The following is a 21,241-nucleotide window of genomic DNA, read 5'->3' as shown; positions in this document are numbered from 1 at the left end:
CCTTGTCTCCAATACGAACCAAGATGACATAGATAATGGTGGTATATAGATCAAGGTTTTTTTTTTTTTTTGTAAAAAAAAAAAGTTTAGAACCCAGCCTACATAGAGCCTCAGCCTCACGCCCGTTATTAATATTAATAGAATTATGTACCACCGAGGGGGACGTAATACCTTTACCTCGGAATGCACTAGAAGCATTACATAAATCCTCATAGAGGACGTCCACACTATTGTTCAATAAAATCAAATAATCACGACAATCTTCAATAATCCGACTAACCTCCAAGCAGTCACTGTTCTCACCATTCAGAGTTGCCACCAAGACTTCACAATCACTCTCCACATCAATGTCGAGCCAACCTTATTCTACTGCTCTCTTCAACCCTTCTCTGCATGCCATAGCCTCGGCCTGTAGGGGAGAATTTGAATTGGACAAATGCACTGACGACGCTCCCTTAACATTACCCTTCTCATCTCCCACCAGCATACCAGCTTCTCCAGATCCGTCCTCTCTATAAGCTCCGTCGAGGTTGAGTTTAAGTTTGCCTCTAGGAGGAAAAGTCCACCTCGCTTCTTGTCTACTTCTCTGTCTCTTATTTGCAACAGGTTGAGCTCGCTTGTACTCATCCAACAAAGCCCTTGCCCATCTCACCGTCTCCCTAGGATCCACTCTTGAACCATCCCAAACAACATTGTTACGTTCAACCCAAATTGACCAGAGAAGCATAAAAAATACCTCCATTTGTGCACCTGTAAGTTCTCCAGCATATCATGGATCCAAGCTTCTACGGTCTTCACTTCAGAGTGTCTTGCTCTCAGACCCAACGGGCTAAAAAGCCAAATACACACCACCACATTACAGTTCTTAAAGAGGTGCATCAAGGACTCGGTCTCGTCATAGCAGAATGGACATAGTTGGTCCGGCAAAGGTACTCTGTTGCTTAATACTTCTTTTGTAGGGACAATATTTTTAACCAACCTCCAAACAAAGTTTTTTACCTTTGGCAGCACCTTCACTTTCCATATCTTCTTCCATAAAGAAGAGTTACTATTTAAAACTGAAGAGGGGCCTCCTATCTGTTCCAACCTCAGCCTCCTAGCTACATAATATCCACTCCTCACAGAATAGAGGTTGTGTTTATCAAAATGCCAAATTAGCTTATCTTCTCAGTTACGAAGACTTAGAGGTATGCGCATGATCAACTCCACCTCATCTACAAAGAATAACTCCTCTAACCAATCTCTCATCCATTCCTTGCTATCCAGATCAATTAGGTCTTCGACCTACAGCTCTTCCAACCATTCCATCATCCCAGAGTAAGGCCTGATTGTGTACGGTCTAGGTATCCAAGGATCTTGCCAAACTGAAATATCACTACCTGACCCTATTTGATAACAAATGCCTTTAGATAAAAGCTCTTTCCCTTTTACAAGACTCCTCCACGCATATGATGCACCCGAATTTGCTTTGGCTGACAGGATCGATCCATCAGGATAATATTTAGCACATAGGACTCTTGAAGCTAGTGAGTCTGGTTGCTGCATCAGCCTCCATACCTGTTTCGCTAAGAGGGCCTAATTGAACAGTTCCATATTTTTAAAAACCCTAGACCTCCCTCCTCCTTCGAAGCACACAACCGTTCCCATGTAAGCCAATGGATCTTCTTACCCTTCTCAGAATCACCCCACCAAAACCCAGCCATACACCTGTGTAACTCGTTGCAAATATGTTTCAGCAGCTCAAAGATGCTCATAACATATGTAGGAATGTATTGGACCATTGACTTGATCATGATCTTCCTTCCAGCAGCACTAAGTGTCAGGTCTTTCCAACCCTTCATTTACTCTTTCGTTTTATCCATAACATATGCAAAAGCTTCTATCTTGGAATAGCTTACCTCAGTAGGGAGCCCTAAATATTTCTTGTGCTTGTTAGCTCGCTCAACTCCAAACAAAGCTGCCAACTGATTCTACATATTCAGGTCCACATTTTTTGAGAAAGAGATCACATTTTTTTTTGGAAGTGGACTTGCTATCCACTTGCTTCTTCATATGCCTGGAGGATATTCTTCAACCTAGTACATTCCTCTTCCTCAGAACACGAAGAATCATTCATGAAAAATAGGTGGTTTATGGAGGGAGCTCCTGGCGCTACAACCACCCCATGAATAAAACCCCGACTCTCTGCATAAGTCAACATTCTCGACAAACCTTCAGCACATAACAAAAATAGATAGGGTGAGATTGAATCCCTCTGCCTTATACCCCTCGAGGGTACCAATCTGCCCCTTGGTTCTCCGTTTAAGATAAAAGAATAAGATAGCGTAGAGACACAGTCCATGATCCACTTGATCCACTGATTGTTAAACTCCATATTCTGCATAACCCTCTCCAAAAAATCCCACTCAACCCTATCGTAGGCTTTACTCATGTCCAACTTCAATGCCCCAAAACCATATGCTGCGTTGTACAACCGTTTCAAGTGATGGGAAACCTCAAAGGCCAGAAGAGAGTTGTCAGCAATTTGTCTTCCCGGAACAAAGGTACTTTGATTAAGGGCTATCACTAAATCCAGCAGAGGCTTTAGGCGGTTTGAGAGCACCTGTAGATCAAGGATTTTTTTATTAGGCTTTGATTGTTTTAGTCTATTATTGTGGTTCTTTACTCTTTTTAATTGATAAAGTTTGTGAAAACGGTTTTCAATTGATATGAAACAAGATGACATAGATTTATTTTTCATTACTGTTTTATGAAGTCTCAGCTTGACGTATCAAGGGCATCACAATTATATGCATTGTCGAGTGGAAGCAGCATCTACGTGTAGAAACGAGAATAGTTCTAATCAATTCGTGAGTAGTTATTCTATCCAAGATCTAAGAAGTGAGTTTCATTGTTGTAAAACTATCTATACTTCTAATCAGCCTCATTTTGTCAAGTTGCCGCATATGACGATGCAAGTGCAACACCATAAAATTTCAACCTAGTTAAATGACTTAAATCCACTTCGTTTTCATAGGCTACTGGTAAGAAAGCCTTCAAGATAAAAAAGTAAAAAAAAATAGTGAAGGTAAAAAGGGGGTTTTGGATTGGGACGCGCTCAAAAGCCTTATCTACACAATCCCAAAACCCAACACTTCACACACGCTCGAGAGCTCGCTCAAGTCGAACTCAAGAAGACCAAACAATGTTGGGCGCAATCTCCATAGCTCCGCCTTCCACGGTTGTACTACCCCAAAAGCTCCTCTCGCCCATCCCCAAGTCCTCCTTCACCGGCCTCAGACTCCAACACGTCTGCCCCGTCGCCATTCGCCTCCCCACGGCGTCGTTTCGGCGCTCCAGCTCGCCGTCCTCCTCGGTGGTGATGATGGCCAAGAGAGAGGAAGAGATGAAGGAAATCAGAACCAAGACGACCGAGGAAATCAACGAGGAGGTCGTCGACCTTAAAGGAGAGCTCTTCATGCTTCGTCTCCAGAAATCGGCCAGGAATGAGTTCACTTCCAGCGAGTTCCGGCGTATGCGCAAAAGGGTACTCATTTTCATATAACTTATCTTTCTTCTTTTTTCTTTTTTTTGAATAATTCATATAACTTATCTTGATTTGAATGAAATTGCGAAAAATGTGGATGGGAAATGAAAATTTTGTGGTTTAAGGTGTTTATTAGCGAGATTAGTTTTCATAGGAGGTCATGAATTTGATAGAGTAACCTATAAAGTTTAGTAATTTATGTAAGCCGTTAACGTATCTGAGGTGTGTGTGGCTGTATGCGATTTTCAATGCTGGATGTTATAGACTTAGAGTGTGTCATTTGACTCTTAAAGTGTGCTAAGATCACCACGCAATTCGGTGTAAAAGCTTTGCAAGAACTGTTTATACAGCTGAGTTTTGTATTGCTAGTTCACTAGAGTTTCATTGCTTGATTTTTCAGTCTCCTGTACTTGAATTTTGGCTTGTTCTCAGCAGTTTTAAGTGTGAGTGTCATCAAAATTAAAGATTATTTCTGCAAATGAATTGATAACTGATTACAATTGTGATAATGAAGATTTTACTTTAGTCAACTTATCCGAAAATTGTTTGTTGAGACTTGAGAGAGAAACAAATGAGGAAGGGAATGGAAATGAAACTTTTCCAATTTTTTGAATTGGCTGGCATGATTTTAGCTGAAATAAGATTTTTGCTGCATAGGAAAATGACTATCGATTCTGTGAGAGCCCTTATAAGTTGTCAGAATGAAGCCAAAAGTTAGTATATGATGACAACTGGAGTCTTTGTATTCGTAATTTTTATTCTTCGAAGTCAAAAACACTTGTAGTGTGGGAACTGGAGACCTATATAGAACACATAATTGAAACTTCGACAGAAATCTTTCACTTAAAAGCTTCACTTACAACACTTGTAGTGTGTCACTTAACTCTACGGTCTGTTAAAACCCCCACAGATAAGTAAGTTCTGTGAAGCTCACTTAAAAATATTGCAAAGTTCTTGTTTGTATTTCTTTTCTTTTTTTGTAGGGAAGTTCCTGTTTGTATTAAAAGAAAACAAATTGCTTTTCCAAGAATGCAGAAGAAATAAAGCTGACTAAAATCCCATAAAACTCTCCTGCTTTTTGTTTTTTTGTTATTTTGTATTGTTTTTCTTAAGAAAACTGAAGTTCTTTTTGGCTGCAACTTCTGAGTTTGGATTGAATGATTAGTGGATTTTGGGATTATTTTAAGCATCAACTTAAAGTATTCAACCCTGGGTTCTCAATGTTGCTTCAATCTTGGTCTCGTGTACTTGAGCTTTGATGCATCCATGGTATCTCTTAGTTACACTTGTCATCTGAGTTAGAAACTGCTCGACTGTTGAATGAAGAGTTTTTGCAGTTGTTGGTGATACTTCTCATTAGTACCCTACTCAGTTGAAGTTTGTTTTGAATTGTAGATTGCTCGCTTGCTCACTGTTAAGCGGGAAAGAGAGATCGAGGATGGAATTGGTAAGAGATTATCAAGAAAGTTTGACCGACAATGGAAGAGAAGCATTATTGTCAGACCACCTCCGTCCTTGAAGAAGTTGCAAGAGGAAGAAGCAGCTGCAGAAGCCGCCGAAGCTGCAAAATCTGCTTGAGTTATGTATCCAGCAAATACCATGTAGTCTACGGTCTACCTATGCAAATTAGAAATATGAGATTTTCTTGGCTTAAATCGCTCAATTCCTCCAGACAATTTGTGTATAATCTGTTGTTAACGGGTGGGGTCACGTGGTATTTTCCTCTCAAGTCCACTGAATTCGTTCTTTTCTCATGTTCCCAATCAATATTGTTTTGAATGATAGATATTCTTCAGCATGGGTTAGTGACACTTCTACAATCTTAATATAGTGTGATACTCACCTAGACTAGGGAGACTAGTAAGCCAATGTGTCGGACTGAATACAGGAACTGGAGTTTAGTTGAATACTTAATCTCTGCAGAAGGCTTGCAGTTGATCATATACAACAGCATTGAACATAAAATTGTTAAGATGTGGTTAAGTCTACTTATCAGTTCTCTCATGCTTCTGGACCTCAAGTCCTCTCTCCCACTTCACACTTCCTTTCCTATTCCTTCAGACAAAAGGTGCTCCGATCATTCCCGAGTCTACATAGCACACTCTCCTCTTATGTCCATGGGGAGTCACTACTTGGCCTCTCGCCTTATCTCCAATGCTGGATCAATGGTTGTTGCTCCATGCCCGAGCTGTGCTTGAAAATGTTATCTTACCCTTCAAAAGAAAAAAAGTTCACTTTCTATGGTCAAATCGCCTCATCCTGACTATCATACCCTTGTGCTTGAAAATAGACAAAACGACTTCGATCTCTACCTAAGGGATCTCAAGATTCGAGAAATACAACCACACAACTCAAAAATCGTAGAACTTTCTAAAGAATTTTGATGACTGCTCAGCAAGTGTCCAAACAATATCTTCCTGTTACTTTGTTGGTAAAAATAAAAAAAAACAATATGGGTAAAAAAGTGAATTTCTCAGTCACTACTCAGTACTCACCGTCTTACTACTCAGTAGTTAACACGGTGCTGCTCCCATTTCAAAAATACACCAACGTATAAATACTCAAACCCTCAGTTCCCTCAACCCCATATCATGGAAAATGAATCACCTCTCTCACCAAACCCTACCCAAGAATCCCTAGATTCCGACCCCTCCCTCCAAAAGAAGCACCAATCCATGCTCGACCGCCTCACCCACCGCCACCAATCCCGCCTCGACACCTCCCTCACGCGCCGCTCCGATTCCGACCCCTCCCCTTCCTTCGAGTCCACCTCCGCCTTCCTCTCCCGCTTCTCCGCCTCCAAATCCTCCGTCGATTCCCAGCTCTCCCTCTCCCGCCGCCTCCCCGCCGACGACCTCAAGCCCCACCTCGACCAAATCTCCGCCTCCATCTCCGACCTCGAGAAGCTCGTCGCCGAAAACTCCTACTTCCTCCCCTCCTACGAACTCCGATCGTCGCTCAAAACGATCTCCGATCTGCGACAAACCCTAGAAAATCTCAGCGCCGAGCTTCTGCCGAAGAAGAAATTCTCTTTCCGAAACAAATCAAAGAGCGAGCCGAAACCGAAGGAGAAGGAGCCGGAGAAGGAGCCGGAGAAGCCGGAGTTCAAAGTTCCGGCGTCGCCGGGGATTTGGAGCAAGAAAGGGGAGACATTAGTGAGGAAGTTTTCGGGGTCAGAAATCGGAGAGTTTACGATTTCGGACCTGGATTCATGCGAGGTGAGGCTGATGGGGTCTGTGAGGGCCCTATTTGTGCATAGGTTGAGGAATTGTAGGGTTTATACTGGGCCGGTGACCGGTTCGGTACTGATTGAAGGAGTTGAGGAGTGTGTTTTTGTTATGGCTTCGCATCAGATTCGTATTCATAATGCGAAGAAGTGTGATTTTTATCTGAGAGTGAGGAGCAGGCCTATAATTGAGGACAGCTGTGGGGTGAGGTTTGCGCCATACTGTTTGAGGTATGATGGGATTGAGGAGGAGCTTAGGGAGACTAGTCTTGATGAGGAGACGGAGAATTGGGGTAATGTGGATGACTTTTTGTGGTTGAGGGCAGTTCAGTCGCCGAATTGGTCTGTCTTGCCGGAGAATGAGAGAGTTGGTTTGGTACATTTTTCAAGCTTGGAGGAAAGTTGAGCTGTTGCCGGTTTTGGTTGTTGCTAGTAAGAGGTAACATTCTTTCTATGTATTGAATATTTTGGATATAAATTATGGTAATGTGGGTTGATTGGCTGTGATTTGCGTTCCTCTAATATTAGCTTTATGTTTCTTAGTTGATTGAATATTGTATTCCATTGTATCTGTCAAGATTGTTGTAATGTTGCAATATGAGTTGTGTGAACTTGGATGTACCATTTGGTGTTTGAGACTCATGTTGACTGAGGGAGTGTGAAAAAGAGACTGAGGCTATGGTTTTGTTATAATCGCATTGCTAATGCCCCTTTACAGGGGAATTTTAAATCAGTATCTAAACACAAAATTACTTGGATTTCTACTTGAAATGTTTGTCTTGCTTGTTACAATGCACTATTTGGATACCTAACACCACTTTAGAGATTTGAGAGTTCTATAACATGTTTGCCTTGGTTGTGAGTTTGCATTCCTAATTTCTGTTGTCTATGTTTTTCATTATTTTGGTATAGTCCATGGTTGGTATTCTAGTCATATAAAAAATGAAATCTAACGTGTTAAAAATGAATCAACTTATTACTGTGATGTATGGTTATGGTAGGATTAGAAAGATAGAAACTGAGGGAAGGTTTATAGCTGCTTTAGTAAGAAATTGGGAATGAAGTTTGGAGAAGAGAGAGAACAAGCAAGAGAGGAGACACTAGGGCACCAGGGTTTCAACAAGACTTAATTTTGCTAATTCCAATCTGCTCTGATTTGCAGCGAATAGGGGTATTACCAATACATTTCCTGGAAAATTTAAAAGGCTCTATGCCTCAGTATAAGACTCAATCAGACACTTAATAGCATTAGACTCAAGCATATACTCGTAATAGAACTTAATCATGGTTCTTCATTCTATTTAGTTATTATCATTACTGACTTGAACTCTTAAACTACCGTGGAGAGAGGAGACTTCTGTTTGGACTATTTTGTCGAATAATGCAGTGGCTTTAGGGAGTTCGCCAATGGTATTAATCTTGGAATTCCAAAGAAGTTTCTTTTCTAGCAACCTGTGGATACAGTGTCAATCACAGAGAGGATGTAGTATGAATCCAAGAGGAGGTTAGTGTTAGTCCAAGGGGAAGACATCTGTAATTACTAATTACACAAAATCACAAGGGACTTTAATGTGGTTTTACTCACTGTTCTGATATTAGTAATAAAATCCCCTTATCTAAATGGATCTTGTTCATTTTTATCTTGAAATCCAGGTAGACTCCACTTCTTTTGTTGACTTTGAAACCATATTTCCCAAGCCCATGTTGGATGGTAGGCAATGAGCATCTAGTCATATGGGTTAATTGAAGTTTGGCCTTTTGGTGTAATGCTGCAAGCCTGCAAGCATGAACCTAGTCCTTATTTTTATCTTATCTTTTGAATAAAATGAAAGTGCTGCCTCTGAGTTTGATTTGACTCTCTTCGGAACTTATTTGGTTGAAAGTCTGTCTTCTCTCTAGGAAAGTATTAACCCAATTGGAGGATGATCATTTTGGTTCTTCTTCTAAAGCTTGTCTTTCTCCTTATCTGAACAGTTTGCCAAGTTTGTAAGTTCTTTAGAAGCTTGTCCGTTCAAATTGACATTGATGCCAACTTTAACTTCATTATTGGCTTTGTATATAGATGGGGAATCTTGTTAGCATTGCGTCAGTCCAACTACGATTTGATTGTTTTGAGAGAAATGGTACTTTGTACTGTAAACATGGATTCGTCTGTTAAAGAGGAAATCTCTCTTTTGCTTGAATGTACTAGTAAGGGGGATTTTTCTTAACTGCACACCAGAGACAACTCTTCTAATTGTTTGGTTTCCATTGCAAATAAGTCCACAGATTCTCAGTCTCAAGCATACTCTAGAGCAGAAAGCGGTTCTCTCTATTTCGCTGATTTCCCTGCTTCTCATATAGCTTTTTCACTGCGTCCCATTTCTCTGTTCAGTGGCATAGCCCTTCATTCTTTGTACTAAAAAAGTTTGTGTGAAGCTTAAGTTCATTAGCGATATCCAGTTCCCTTTTCTTCAGATTATGAAGGCATAATTTTGAATGGCTTTTCCAGATCTCCATGGCTTTAATGATGAAAAACATCCTACATCTGAGGAGGATAAAAACTAGTTGGGGGTGGCTTGTCACTTGTGGATTTGACTTATGTCGTATCAGCAGCACAATTTTTCTATGCAGAAGATGCTTATCTCTGCTTTGAAGAGAAGCCTAGACATCTACACAGTGATATCCAGATAAGAAGAGAAAGAAACTTTGTCAATATGCGAAGCCAAAAAGGAAATGGACAAGAATGGTGGGGGATTGGAAACATGATAATAAGGGAAGGATGATGGTGCACTTGATCTCCCAAATCCAGTGACTGGTTTTGCACTCCTTCCAATTTTAAATTTCTATATTTAGCGTCATATTTTGGAATTTGTGGAGAATAAGTGATCCCTTACTGATTTTCCTGGAATTGGAACTGGTTTTTATGATTACTTCTCCCTTAAATTTCCATCATATCATCCAATCATGAGTCTTGTTAATTGGCAGGAACTGTGCATTTATTCATAAGTGCAGAGTGGAACTTTCGCTGTCAATGCTGCAAGCAGCTAATACTTTAGATCATAGTTGATGGTAATCGTAGGGAATACTTTTTTCTTGTCTTTGTAAGGTTCAGTTCCATTATTTGGAAGTGTTATCTGTGAATTCGTAGGCAAGGTGGAAATCCCAATTTGTGGATAAGCATTTGGGATTTTCTTCTAAAGATTGGTTTGTTCCTTTCTCTGGTCTTCTCTCTGGTCTAATTGTGCTAGGCTACTAGTTAGGCTGTTGATAGAACGAAACAATAATGAGAGCTCTTTGAATATCATGTCCATAGAACGAAACAATAATGAGAGCTCTTTGAATATCATGTCCATTGTAATGGACATTGACAGTTACTTTGACCTCATTGTTGGCCTTATATAGACAGATAAGAATCTACTATTTTCTGGCTAATCATTCAAATTAGGAATTGACAATCTGTGTTTGTCCTGGATTTATGACCAAACACGGATTTGTTTGTTAAAGAAGAAATCAAAGATTCCTTTTCCTTTTACAGGATAGACCACCAGCTTTGTATTATATAGTGATAGAACTTAAATCATATGGATTTCCTTAATTGTTTAGTAATCCCTTCTCAGTACTTTCAAAGTTGGAAATGGCAGCTTGAACTTGCTGTGCCATTTTCACGCTGCAGAAGTCATAATGTGGAAGCCTGCAAAGCTTTCCAGCCTATATGCATTCTTAATCTGGTTTATGTATTCATGTGGGCCCTCATAATATGAATTAACACTTGTGGTTATAGTTTTATTACAATCATTGGAAGGGAAGGGACATGGAAAAGCATATGGGGATGCCCTCATGGGAGCATAGCCTAATCTGTTTATGAATTGTATTCAGTTTTACCAACTCCATGTGCTTTGCACTGAAAATTTTAAAGCTTTGACTAGATTCTTTTATATCATAAGTCCAATGATCTGGTGGATGTAATCATGGACACATCTATGTGATGGCAATCTATTCCTACTCCATATATCATGTGATCTGAAAGCTTTCCATGCAGAAAGTTCCTTGACCCTTTTATAACCAATCAACTAAGATATATCTATATATATCATGGGAGAGAAAGAGACCTGATGATTCCTTTGTTGTGATCTCTCTTTCATTTCTCTTATACACTATAGCTTTTTACTGGACATTTGCTACATCAAGTTATGATCAGTTTTTTGGCGGTCATTTGCTCAGCTTCGTGTTGGTTTTGCTTATGGAAAGTCAGGGTGTGAAAATTCTTAAGGTACGCCTTCAATAATGTTATGAATTGTTGGATATATATATACAAGTTATTGTGTTGATCAGAATGCTACTGAACTCTAGTGCTTAGAATATGGGTCTGGCTGTGTGAATCATATACTTGTTGATCATCGTTTTGTTTCAATGGAAATGGATTTCTTAGTGCAAACTGCAAAACAATTCATGTTAATGATATTCTGTCGCTAGCTAGGATTGGTTATATGATTGTCTGGTCTTTCTCATTACACATCTCATTTGGATAGAGGGTGGATTGATTGCTATTTCTAGACACCAGAAATTACCATTTCTGGATAGTTATGATTGTTATCTGGTTGATGCCTTCAAATCACCGATCAAGATACCAGTTATGTGAAACTGCCATTCAGACAATGGCTTATTGAGGTAGGGAAACAATGGCTGTACATTTCCCTGCGTGAAAGCAAACAAGCTTGTTCTAGGTAGCCTCAGGATGTGCCTGTGCCCCGATCAGAATATTGATCGAGTCATCTTTTCTATAGAGGCTAAAGCTGAACAGCTTATTGCATCTCCCAGATCTAGGTCTCTAACCCATGTTATATCAGAAGTGGAAGTATGTAAATGGGGGGTAGGTTTTAATTTACACAGTATGACTAGTAATGAACATTTACCCTCACGACCAAGCCAGAGTGAACTCCCCCATCTCCTTTATAACATGGGAAAGCCGAAAAAGTATGACTGCCATGATATGTTTCAGAAGTTTAGCTACTACGCTGATCTGAAGCTCTATGGTTGTGCGTATTTCCACAATGAGTTCAATTCATTTTGGCAATTGGACATTCAAATGAGACGCTTCGTGTAATGCCCCTGGTTAAGATTGCGTACGAGTGTTTGGAAATTGTGGAAGTTCTCTTATGGCAAAATCTTCGTATTCTCAGTACGACTATAGTGTCCGATTCACTAGCCATTCCCTATGCAATAGACTTTCTTACTGGGACGTGATCTGCTCGAGGCAATGACAATGACGGTGATGAGGTCCTAATTGGCCAGGCCTCGTAGAGGCACGGCTACAAGAAATTGACAAGCATATTCCAGGCCAAACCATCACTTCTTAAAGTTGTACAAGCTCCTCGAAGGAGCACCACAGACCAAACAATATCTAGTAATCTATAATACTAATTCAAGATATTTTGCTGTGTTTCAGCCAAAAAAAAAAAAAAGGTTATTTCGCTGTGTGCTTGAATGCATTTTCAGTGGCAAATCATCTCCAACATTTCAAAATGGTTTCAACTTTCAAATCAGATTCATAGATGATGCATGAGATCGATCATCTCATTCTACTTGGGTCACATCCCTCACCCTAGTTTTTATTTCAAGGACTGATGAAACTGAAGTAAATGGTACAAATGCCAGGTGACTAATACCGATTCGTCATTCCCAGCCACCCTTTAAAAGAAATACTGATGCTAGTACGCTTAACTCCATCTCCAAAAAGATCCACGAGCTGGACTATAGCAATGAAGGAGTCTCTTCTATTCCATGACACTGAAATGTCAAGTCTGCAAAGAGAGTTGTGCCCCAGGGTTTCATTTCCTGGTAGCAAAATCTGTTTAAACCTGCTTTATTTACAGAATTGTGAATACACAGAGATATCGAACCGTAGTTAATGGGCAGAGTAGGAATGCTGGAATAGAGTAAGGGTGTGTTTGTTACGTTGAACTGCACAGGATCGGACGGGATTGAGTTATAACATTATAACACCATAGTTTAGGAAGCTGGCACACATTTGAACAAAATAAACTCTTAAGTACTTCACCTTCAATACAAGTAGAAGCTCCAAAGAATTAATCGGTTTTTGTAGATGTTGTGAAAACCCTGCATCAAAAGCAAACTCCAGTAAATCTTAATCGGTGTCATGGATCTCTACCAGAAGAAAGAAAGAAAATCGTTAAATCGTTGTCAAGGATGGAATCACACCATGGTGTGCTGCACAGTTTATGATACCTAATCATGTTCCCCTACTTGATGAGTGTTCTTCAAGTGGTGCTCAACTGTCATTTGAGTTTCCGAATATGGTTTATAATCTTAGATAAAAATAAAAATAAAAATATCCTATAAAAATTTTAAATTTTACAATCATTTTCCAAAAAATATAGTTATAGAACAAAATTTAGACCTTAATTAGGCTTCAAATTTAACAACCGTGTGATCAATAGGTTAGCCCAAACATGATTCAATTTCTTAAGCGGTAATTTTTAGTTAATCAGAAACAACTCGAAACGATGGTATGTGTCTAGCTGCCTTTGCACGTCATTTTGCATTTGAATTGTCAGCTTTGCATATGGAGGCGGATGCCGTTAGAGCATGTATTCTTCTTGCTATCCACCAAAATTTTAACGAGTTTGATTTAGAGTGTGACTGCTTTATTGCGGTGAATTCTTTGATCAATGATGTGGATGATGTGGCGGATAGATCTGAGGCAAGGTGCATTATCGAATATTGTAAGTCATAATATTTGACATCTTTACACACTCTATTCAGATTAAGCATATTTTCCAAGAAGCAAATAATGGTGTGGTTAATAGATTAGTCATCTTGTTAATGGTAGTTTGGTAGATCATGTATGGTTAGGGGAGACGCCCGTTATTATTCGGGATGTACTCTATGAATAATAAGTCGTGGAGATGAGCCTCCCAGCTTGGTTTGGGATCCAAACCCCTTTAAATGAAATACGACTCGAAACTATATTAGTCCTAATCTAAAGTCAAGTCCTTTAACTTTGAATCTTACTTGGATTTTGTTGGAATCCTCTCGGTCATTTCCATCCTTACAAGTATAGGTTGATTGTTACATATAGCTAGCTCAGTATCAAATAAACAACTCAAACGCTACAATTAGTCTTTCTGATCCCGAATTCACAACTTCTCACTTACGAATGAAAGAATATGCTACCAGATTAAATGATACTGATCGTAGAATTCGAACTTCTTGTTGGAGAAATTTTTAACACATAAGATTCCAATTTAAAGATATTAAAATATGTCACTTGGGTTAGCACCTTTTAGGATATCACTTTGCAGATCATTTACCTAAATGATATCTGTATTTTCATTATATATTAAGAGGTGGTTTAAGCATTTTTTTGGTGAAGTAATATAATAAATAATGGAGGATTGAAGGGGTAGCTAACCATTGAAAAGGGCAAATATATACTTTTCTATAAATGGCCTATACTCTATATACTGTATGCTCTGAATTCTGAAGAACTTGATCTTCAAAGTTTCATCATTTCTCAGTGTTTTATGCATAAAACCGCTAGAAACTTAACTGGATACACAATTAAGACTAAGCTTATTGAGCCATCTTTAGAATTATTTGGTATTAGGGTTAGCGAAGAGTGCATATAATAATAACAACACCATTGTGTATTGTGTTTGACTTCATTATATGTTAAAATGATGTTTAAATACATATTTTGAGTTCTCAACTTAGTGGTTTTCATTAGAACCCCTCCCTCAAAACATATATTGTTTATTTTTTAAATAGAAGTTTGGAACATAGCCTAGCTAAGAGACTCAGCCCCACGTCCGAAACATATAGATAAAATTGTTCTAGCATATTATGCCATATCATCTTGCAATGAAGTTTAATTTAACCATTGAAATCATCAATGTACTCCTAGCCAAACAAAAGACTACCATCATAAGTATTTATAGCTAGCTCAAACTTATGATTTTAAAAAAGGAAAATGCCCATTTAGTACTAATTAATTGTAACCCTTCATTGCCCATTCCAATGACAATCTTTTCTATGAGCCCATTTGAATGAAAGTAAACTTTTTTTGTGCCCAAATGGCCAAATCTTTACTAAAGTCTTAACAAACTATATTATTTTAAGACTATTTTGCCCTCACCTCTTCAACATGAAAAGACTTGGCCGGAACCTCGGACTCCGGTCACCGGAATTTCCCCGACAGCCGGACTCCGGTCACCGGAATTTCCCCAGTAACCAGTTACTGACCCCCAATAACCAACAACTAACCAATTAATAACCAATTACTGACACCCAGTACAGTTACTGACCCCCACTGACCAGTTACTGACACCCAGTAACCAGTTACTGACCCTCAGTAATTGAGTTACTGACCCCCAATAATTAGTTACTGACCCCCAATAAAACTACTTCTGAACGACTTCTCCTGCCCGCCTTGAACTAGAAGTAGAACAATGCCGAGAGTACATCCCTTCTTCTCAAAGATCTGTACTTTCTTACAGCAAATGGATGCCGTTTCAAGCGCATTAGACATCACCGGCCGTGAAACCGTAGAGTTACAAGCAAATGTGAGCTTGTATACAGACCCCTGAGCTTCATGCTCCGAAACCTCTTGAATCAACATTGCAGGGTAGTCATCCACTGCCGCCTGCTCTATCAATTTTATATGAAGAAACACTTCTTTCATCTCAAACCCGGCTTGAGCATAGCTGTTCAACAAAACCGAAATCAGTAAGCTAAAACAAACTACTCAGAACAAAAATTTACTGTGGTCAATTAATTAAATCTAAGTAAAAAAGCTCTAAAATTAACATGAGGGGAAGAGAATCATAATGTTTGCGAAGATTATAGACGAGTTTCTCCGGTAACTGACTCCCTAGATGGAGCTAAGTAAGATTCCTCACCACACTCCGCCACACCCCCTTCCTACAGCTATCGATCTTAGACGACGTCGTTTGAAACTCAGTAGCCGAGTCAAGATTCAGCGAGTTCTTAAGCGACGCGATTGCCTCGGAGACGTTCCTGCTCAGCCTCTACAGCTTCTTCTGCATCGCCGACGACTCCTTGACTTCGGCAACGGCGGCGGAGCTCTCCGCCGACGAAAACGAAGAGCTCATCCCCTCCGATCTGTCCTCTGTCCTCATCAGCATGGCCTGCTCCACCATGTCCTCTTCCGTGCTCGCACGGCTCAACCAGCACACCAGTGCGGCTGTCATAGCTTAGCTCAATGTAGAGAGAGAGAGAGAGAGAGAGAGAGAGAGAGAGAGTATTTGCGTCGGAGGAGAAAGAGGAGAAGGAAAAAGAGATAAAATATATGTGGGTTTAATCACACAAAGGGTAATAATGTCTTTTTTATAAGAATCATTTGAACGAGCTAAGAGATAAGAGTTTCATTGGAATGAGCTTTAGTTTTCTTATTTTTGTGCATTTAAAAATTATATAACATCTTTTACTTTACACTTCACATCTTCTTCGCCAAAGTATAGATTTTTAGTCCATTCATAGTTATGTCAATTTACAGCAATATCTCTGTGAAATTATAAACTTTTATTGACATCTTTTCAATCAATTTTTCGTTTTATTCTTCCAAAATAATGTATCGAAAACTGTAATATAATTTCATTTAATTTTCATAATTTAAACCTTTAATTTTGTCATGTCATTAGTATAGCCACATTAGCAAACAAATGGACCCTAGAAGTGCCTCACCACTCACTGGCATAGATGTATATTGATTTTTTTTTATTTGACGGAGATTGTGGTAAATTGAAAATTAAGATCAAGTTATTATGGTATTAGTTTGAATCACATAATATTATCATTATTATGAAATTAAGGTACATGTTAATATATATATATGGGATTAACAATTATAATTAACACATAGTAATATATGACTTTTCATAAAGTAATATATCTCATTGTAGAAGTGTACGTAGAACAATCCATTATATAGGTTTAAACTTTAAACATTCGACGATCATCTATACACCCTTAAAAAACCCAAAAAATAAAGTACAAAAAAAACCTCAAATTATAAGCGGTCATCTTCTTCGTACGTATATGTAGTGTATATACCTGGTTGAATGCTCTAATTTGATATCTGACACCTAGGTAATATGAAATATTTTCTTAACCTTTTAATATGGATGCGTATATACCAAATTTAGTTAATTTATTAATAATAATGACCAAGTTAATAATCATACCAAATTAAGCTTTTATACCATAAATCAATTTCGTAAATTTATTAAAATTTCTTTCTATCTTTGTGAATCGAAATTTTGTTCTATTTTAATATTTTATTTTTGCAGTTTAAAATTATGATATCTATGTATCAAATTTTAAAAAAAAAATAGAAATATGAAAAATCTCAACCGAATTTTTTTTGGATGATTACGTATATATATATACTTTATTTTAAACGAATTATATATATATACACACACACATACAGTCTTTCTTGGCTAAGGAGGTTTTTATTTATTTTTACAGTGCGGGTTTCCACTTTAGACTCACTTTCAATCGAATTTTCATATCTCCACCATTTAGTCTTTAGATATTAATGTATAGATCATCTCTGTAAAATTTCAGCCAATTTGATTATTATTAAGGCACTCAAAACTGTGTTTTTCTGTAATAAACATGAACGGTTCAAGTTCGACAGAATTATGTTCATCCATTGGTTTAATCGAATTTGAGTGCCTTAATGATAACCAAATTGACTGAAATTTTGTAGAGATAGTCTATACATTAGTATCTAAACACTAGATGGTGAAGATGTAAAAATTCGATTGAAAAGTGAGTCTAAATTGGAAATCCGCACCATAAGAATAAATAAGGACCTCCTTAGCCAAAAAAGCATGTATATACATATACATATATATATATGTAAAAAAAAAAAACCTGGACGAAATTGTTTTTTCTTGGACAAATTATATATGTATATATATATATTTCATAAGAATTCGTGTTTTTGAACAAGTATATTCTCAGAAATATATGTATTTTCACACTATATATTACGTTCAATCAAAGCATGATGATGATGAAAAGAAAAAGAGAAAGAAAATGCTAGAAATATATATTTTTTATTTATAAAAGAAAGACAAATCAATTTCTTTGTCTTAATTAAAAGATAAAATAATCTAGAGCCATTGGATTTAAAATGATAAGATTATATTTTTGCTTAAGAACGAAATGACATAATCTTTTTAATTGGTAATGTGTCTAGGTGATATAACATGCACCTAAGATTAAAACCATAAATTTTAGGCTTTATTAAGGCTAAATCATTTTCCGAAATAAAATTGAACATTTTCGTATATCCGGGGTGTCAATCAATTTACATGGTAATGGGATCAAGTTTTCTGCATATATATGAATAAACACTATCATATACTGTATATGCTGATGAGTACTACTTGATCATAAAAACAATACTCCCGTCACTCGATCACTAAGAGAACATGATTATCATCCTATATATTAATATATAGAGCAATTGATATGTATATTTGAACGTCAAGTTTGTTGAGCATTTGGAATCGTTCATATCTACAAATCCAGTAGTACTGAACTACTGGCTAACAATGAAATAATTAATACAGCATACGACGTGACAGTAGTTTACAATGTGCTTGTGTGTTTGCTTGAGTTTCTGTTCAACAAGATTAGGCATAATGGTTGAGAAAAATGGATGCCTTGGTAGTCTGTAAATGAAGAGTGAGGAAAAAGCATTCAGAAATGGTTGATCGTCTCTGATCGAGATAGATTGCATTAGAAAATATGCATGATTTGGAGTCATACTGTCATACTATCAGTTAGGAAGAAACTATATATTATAAGTTGAATCTTTTCATTATAAGTAATATTGCAGAGAGCATCTTATATATAGAAAGGTGATGGCAACCGTGTATATATGCCAGCTTTAGTCAAAACCAATAGGGTTCGAAGGAATATAGATATACGATATATAAGAACTACTATGGAAGAAAGAAACCCTTAGCCTTTCGTTACATGGACACGTTATTTGTGATTCGAAACGGTAAAGATATGATGAAATTAGCATAGATTTACAAGACCCCACAGGCAAATTTTGTGCTTTGTATTAGGGTTGTTGGGTTATGAAGGGTTTGGAATAGACTAAAGACTAAAGAGTGAAGTTGTTGTTCGATGAATGCTCCATCGCAGTTCACGTGTAATAGACGTAATGGAGTGTTTGATAGTTCTCATATATAGAAACAAAGCTTGGGTTGCTTCTTTGGTGCAGTTTCTATTTGTTAATTCGAGCACTTCACAATACTTGTTATTCTAACTGTCATTTTCGATGTTAGAGGAGATGAAACCACCCTCAGTTCATTTAGAAAATAAACAAGGTTTAATTTGCCAGGAAGGAGATCAACCACAACTAGCTGATAAACGATGACGACAATGAAACCCCACTAAAAATGGAAAGGGTTCGATAGAAACTATTTGATCAAGCTCGATCAGTTGGGTTTGTCAGACTTCAGAAATCTAGGGTTGATCTGCACTGTACTACGTATTGATCAAATCCTCCAGTCTATACTTTGAGAAAGCTAGGATTCAAATGAGGTTTCAATTTTCAGGTAGAACCGTAGAAGCAAGATTAATAAGATGACGATAGTGAAATCTAACTAATTATAGAAAGTATTTGGTAAAACTAATCTGGAAACCAGCTAGGGTTTTCAGAGCACTACTGCAGAAAAGCCAGATTTAGAAACCTGGGTTTGATCTGCATAGTACTACTGGTCATACTCGTTGAGTCTATACCTTCGAACACGATTTGAGTTTTGAGTCATCAGGGAGTCGTGTTTTTAGTACGTAAGGTCATAGCTACTCATCGATAAGCCTCTAACTTCAAACACTACCTTTCTGGGTTCTTTAATTTGTGATGTAATAAAGCTGAATGGAAACTGCTTGAAAGTTGAGTCGACACACATAATTACTCTATCATCAAAAACTTCAACCTTTTCCCACTGTGAGATCCAATGGCCGGCAGACTTTCTGGGTTGAGATGAATTAAGCGAGTTGCTTGCCATATTTCCTCTCATTAACATCATTAAATTAGTCAATTCATCTTTGCACTCTTCATCCTCACTCAACATATCTTCGTTCTACCTAAGCCCTTTTTCATATCTTGACAAAACAGGCAGCAGCCTGCTAATTCATGAATTTAATCAATATTATGTTCTCACACACCATTAAAGAACAGCAAAAATACTGAAATTGATCTTCAATATTAGATGAATTTACTGATAAACACTGAAATTGATCTACAAAATTCGATGATCAATCTACTCCAGGCCAGCACCCTGCAGTCGATGACATCAATATTCACTCTTGTTTCTTTGAAAATTAAGACATCAATATCATCAATTAGATCGAATTCTTTGCATGTATCTTTCGAAAACTCAAAAACAAAACCAAATCATGAATGGTGGTTTACAATATCTTGCCTCCGTTTACTATATCATGCTAATATTAAATGGGAGATTTCTTTTGTCCTGGAAAGATAGGAGTGATGGGAGAGAAAGAAAATGACGCATACGTGGCTAGGGAAGGCATAGAAAGTCCGAGTTTAGATGTATTGGGTAGAAACTTAAGAGAGCAAGCAATTCAGTTGTTTAGCTGACACTACACACAGCTATAAACTTATTGATCTTTTCTATTCAACATTACTCTCCTATTCTGTTTACGTGACATCACTTGACCTAGCCACATATTATTTGTTTATCTAAAACCTGCCTCGTTTCCAATTATTACTACTTTGTTTTGATGGTGAGATGATGATGGTCCATCCGACAAGGAACCTTAATTGAGTTGAAGAAGCAATCTTTTATATGAGAGAGGTTAATATTAATGTTAAAACCCTAATTAGTCTTGATGGGTTTCCTTCGTCTCTCTCAATGAAGTCAAGAACTCAAGATTTGAGAACCTTTTTAAGGAGGAGTAAAACTTGTACCGACAGCAAAATGAGGTCAGAGGGTTAGGGAGAACAAAAATTAAAAGAAAGAAAACTAATGGGATTCTCACTGTTCTTGAACGTCCTTGTTGCTTTGACCTAAATATACAAGTGCCAATTTTAATATGTGATGCTTTACTACGAGTTAGTTTAACAGAGCTCGATTGCTTCAGTAACAAGAAAACATATACAAGTTTATTCTCGATTAATTAGACGGAAATCGAGCATTTTATGTTATATAACGATCCCAATCTATACGCTCTACATGTTTTTAATTACGTCTTTGTACGTATAACACACATGCACGTATATATCCAGCATTTGAAGTGGAACTAATTAATTTTGCTTGGAATTGGATCTGAATTGATTTCAGGAAGACTTTTTGTTTGAAATTCATGTCAAAGTTTAATTTTCTACCTATCTTCGATCTACTTGATTATGTGTGCGTGTGCGTACTATTTTGACTCCAATATTAAGAAAAAAACTGTGAAGGGAGTATTAACAGACT

At 37.7% G+C, this 21,241-nt stretch overlaps 2 protein-coding genes across 2 annotated transcripts; both read left to right on the top strand.

The window, feature by feature from the left end:
- The first annotated feature begins 3,135 nt into the window (after positions 1 to 3,135).
- Positions 3,136 to 5,351, top strand: LOC101293037 (50S ribosomal protein L29, chloroplastic-like). The gene is made up of 2 exons (XM_004288143.1): positions 3,136 to 3,526; positions 4,922 to 5,351. Exons 1-2 carry the CDS (start codon positions 3,185 to 3,187, stop codon positions 5,102 to 5,104), a joined length of 525 nt encoding a protein of 174 aa, XP_004288191.1. The 5' UTR covers positions 3,136 to 3,184; the 3' UTR covers positions 5,105 to 5,351.
- Positions 5,352 to 6,117: 766 nt separating this feature from the next.
- Positions 6,118 to 9,584, top strand: LOC101292739 (tubulin-folding cofactor C-like). Its single transcript, XM_004288142.1, has 2 exons — positions 6,118 to 7,191; positions 9,244 to 9,584. The coding sequence occupies exon 1, from the start codon at positions 6,118 to 6,120 to the stop codon at positions 7,156 to 7,158; it is 1,041 nt and encodes a 346-aa protein (XP_004288190.1). The 3' UTR covers positions 7,159 to 7,191; positions 9,244 to 9,584.
- Positions 9,585 to 21,241: the final 11,657 nt, after the last annotated feature.

This window comes from Fragaria vesca, linkage group LG1 (genome assembly GCF_000184155.1).
Source record: "Fragaria vesca subsp. vesca linkage group LG1, FraVesHawaii_1.0, whole genome shotgun sequence".
In the NCBI taxonomy this organism is placed as follows: domain Eukaryota; kingdom Viridiplantae; phylum Streptophyta; class Magnoliopsida; order Rosales; family Rosaceae; genus Fragaria; species Fragaria vesca.
Note: the sequence above shows the minus strand (reverse complement) of the source record. Positions and strands in the feature narration are given on the sequence as shown.

Coding starts and splice junctions, on each gene's coding strand:
- LOC101293037 (XM_004288143.1), top strand. CDS start 3,185: ATGTTGGGCGCAATCTCCATAGCTCCGCCTTCCACGGTTGTACTACCC. Junction 3,527..4,921: donor TCCGGCGTATGCGCAAAAGG/GTACTCATTTTC, acceptor TTTGAATTGTAG/ATTGCTCGCTTGCTCACTGT.
- LOC101292739 (XM_004288142.1), top strand. CDS start 6,118: ATGGAAAATGAATCACCTCTCTCACCAAACCCTACCCAAGAATCCCTA.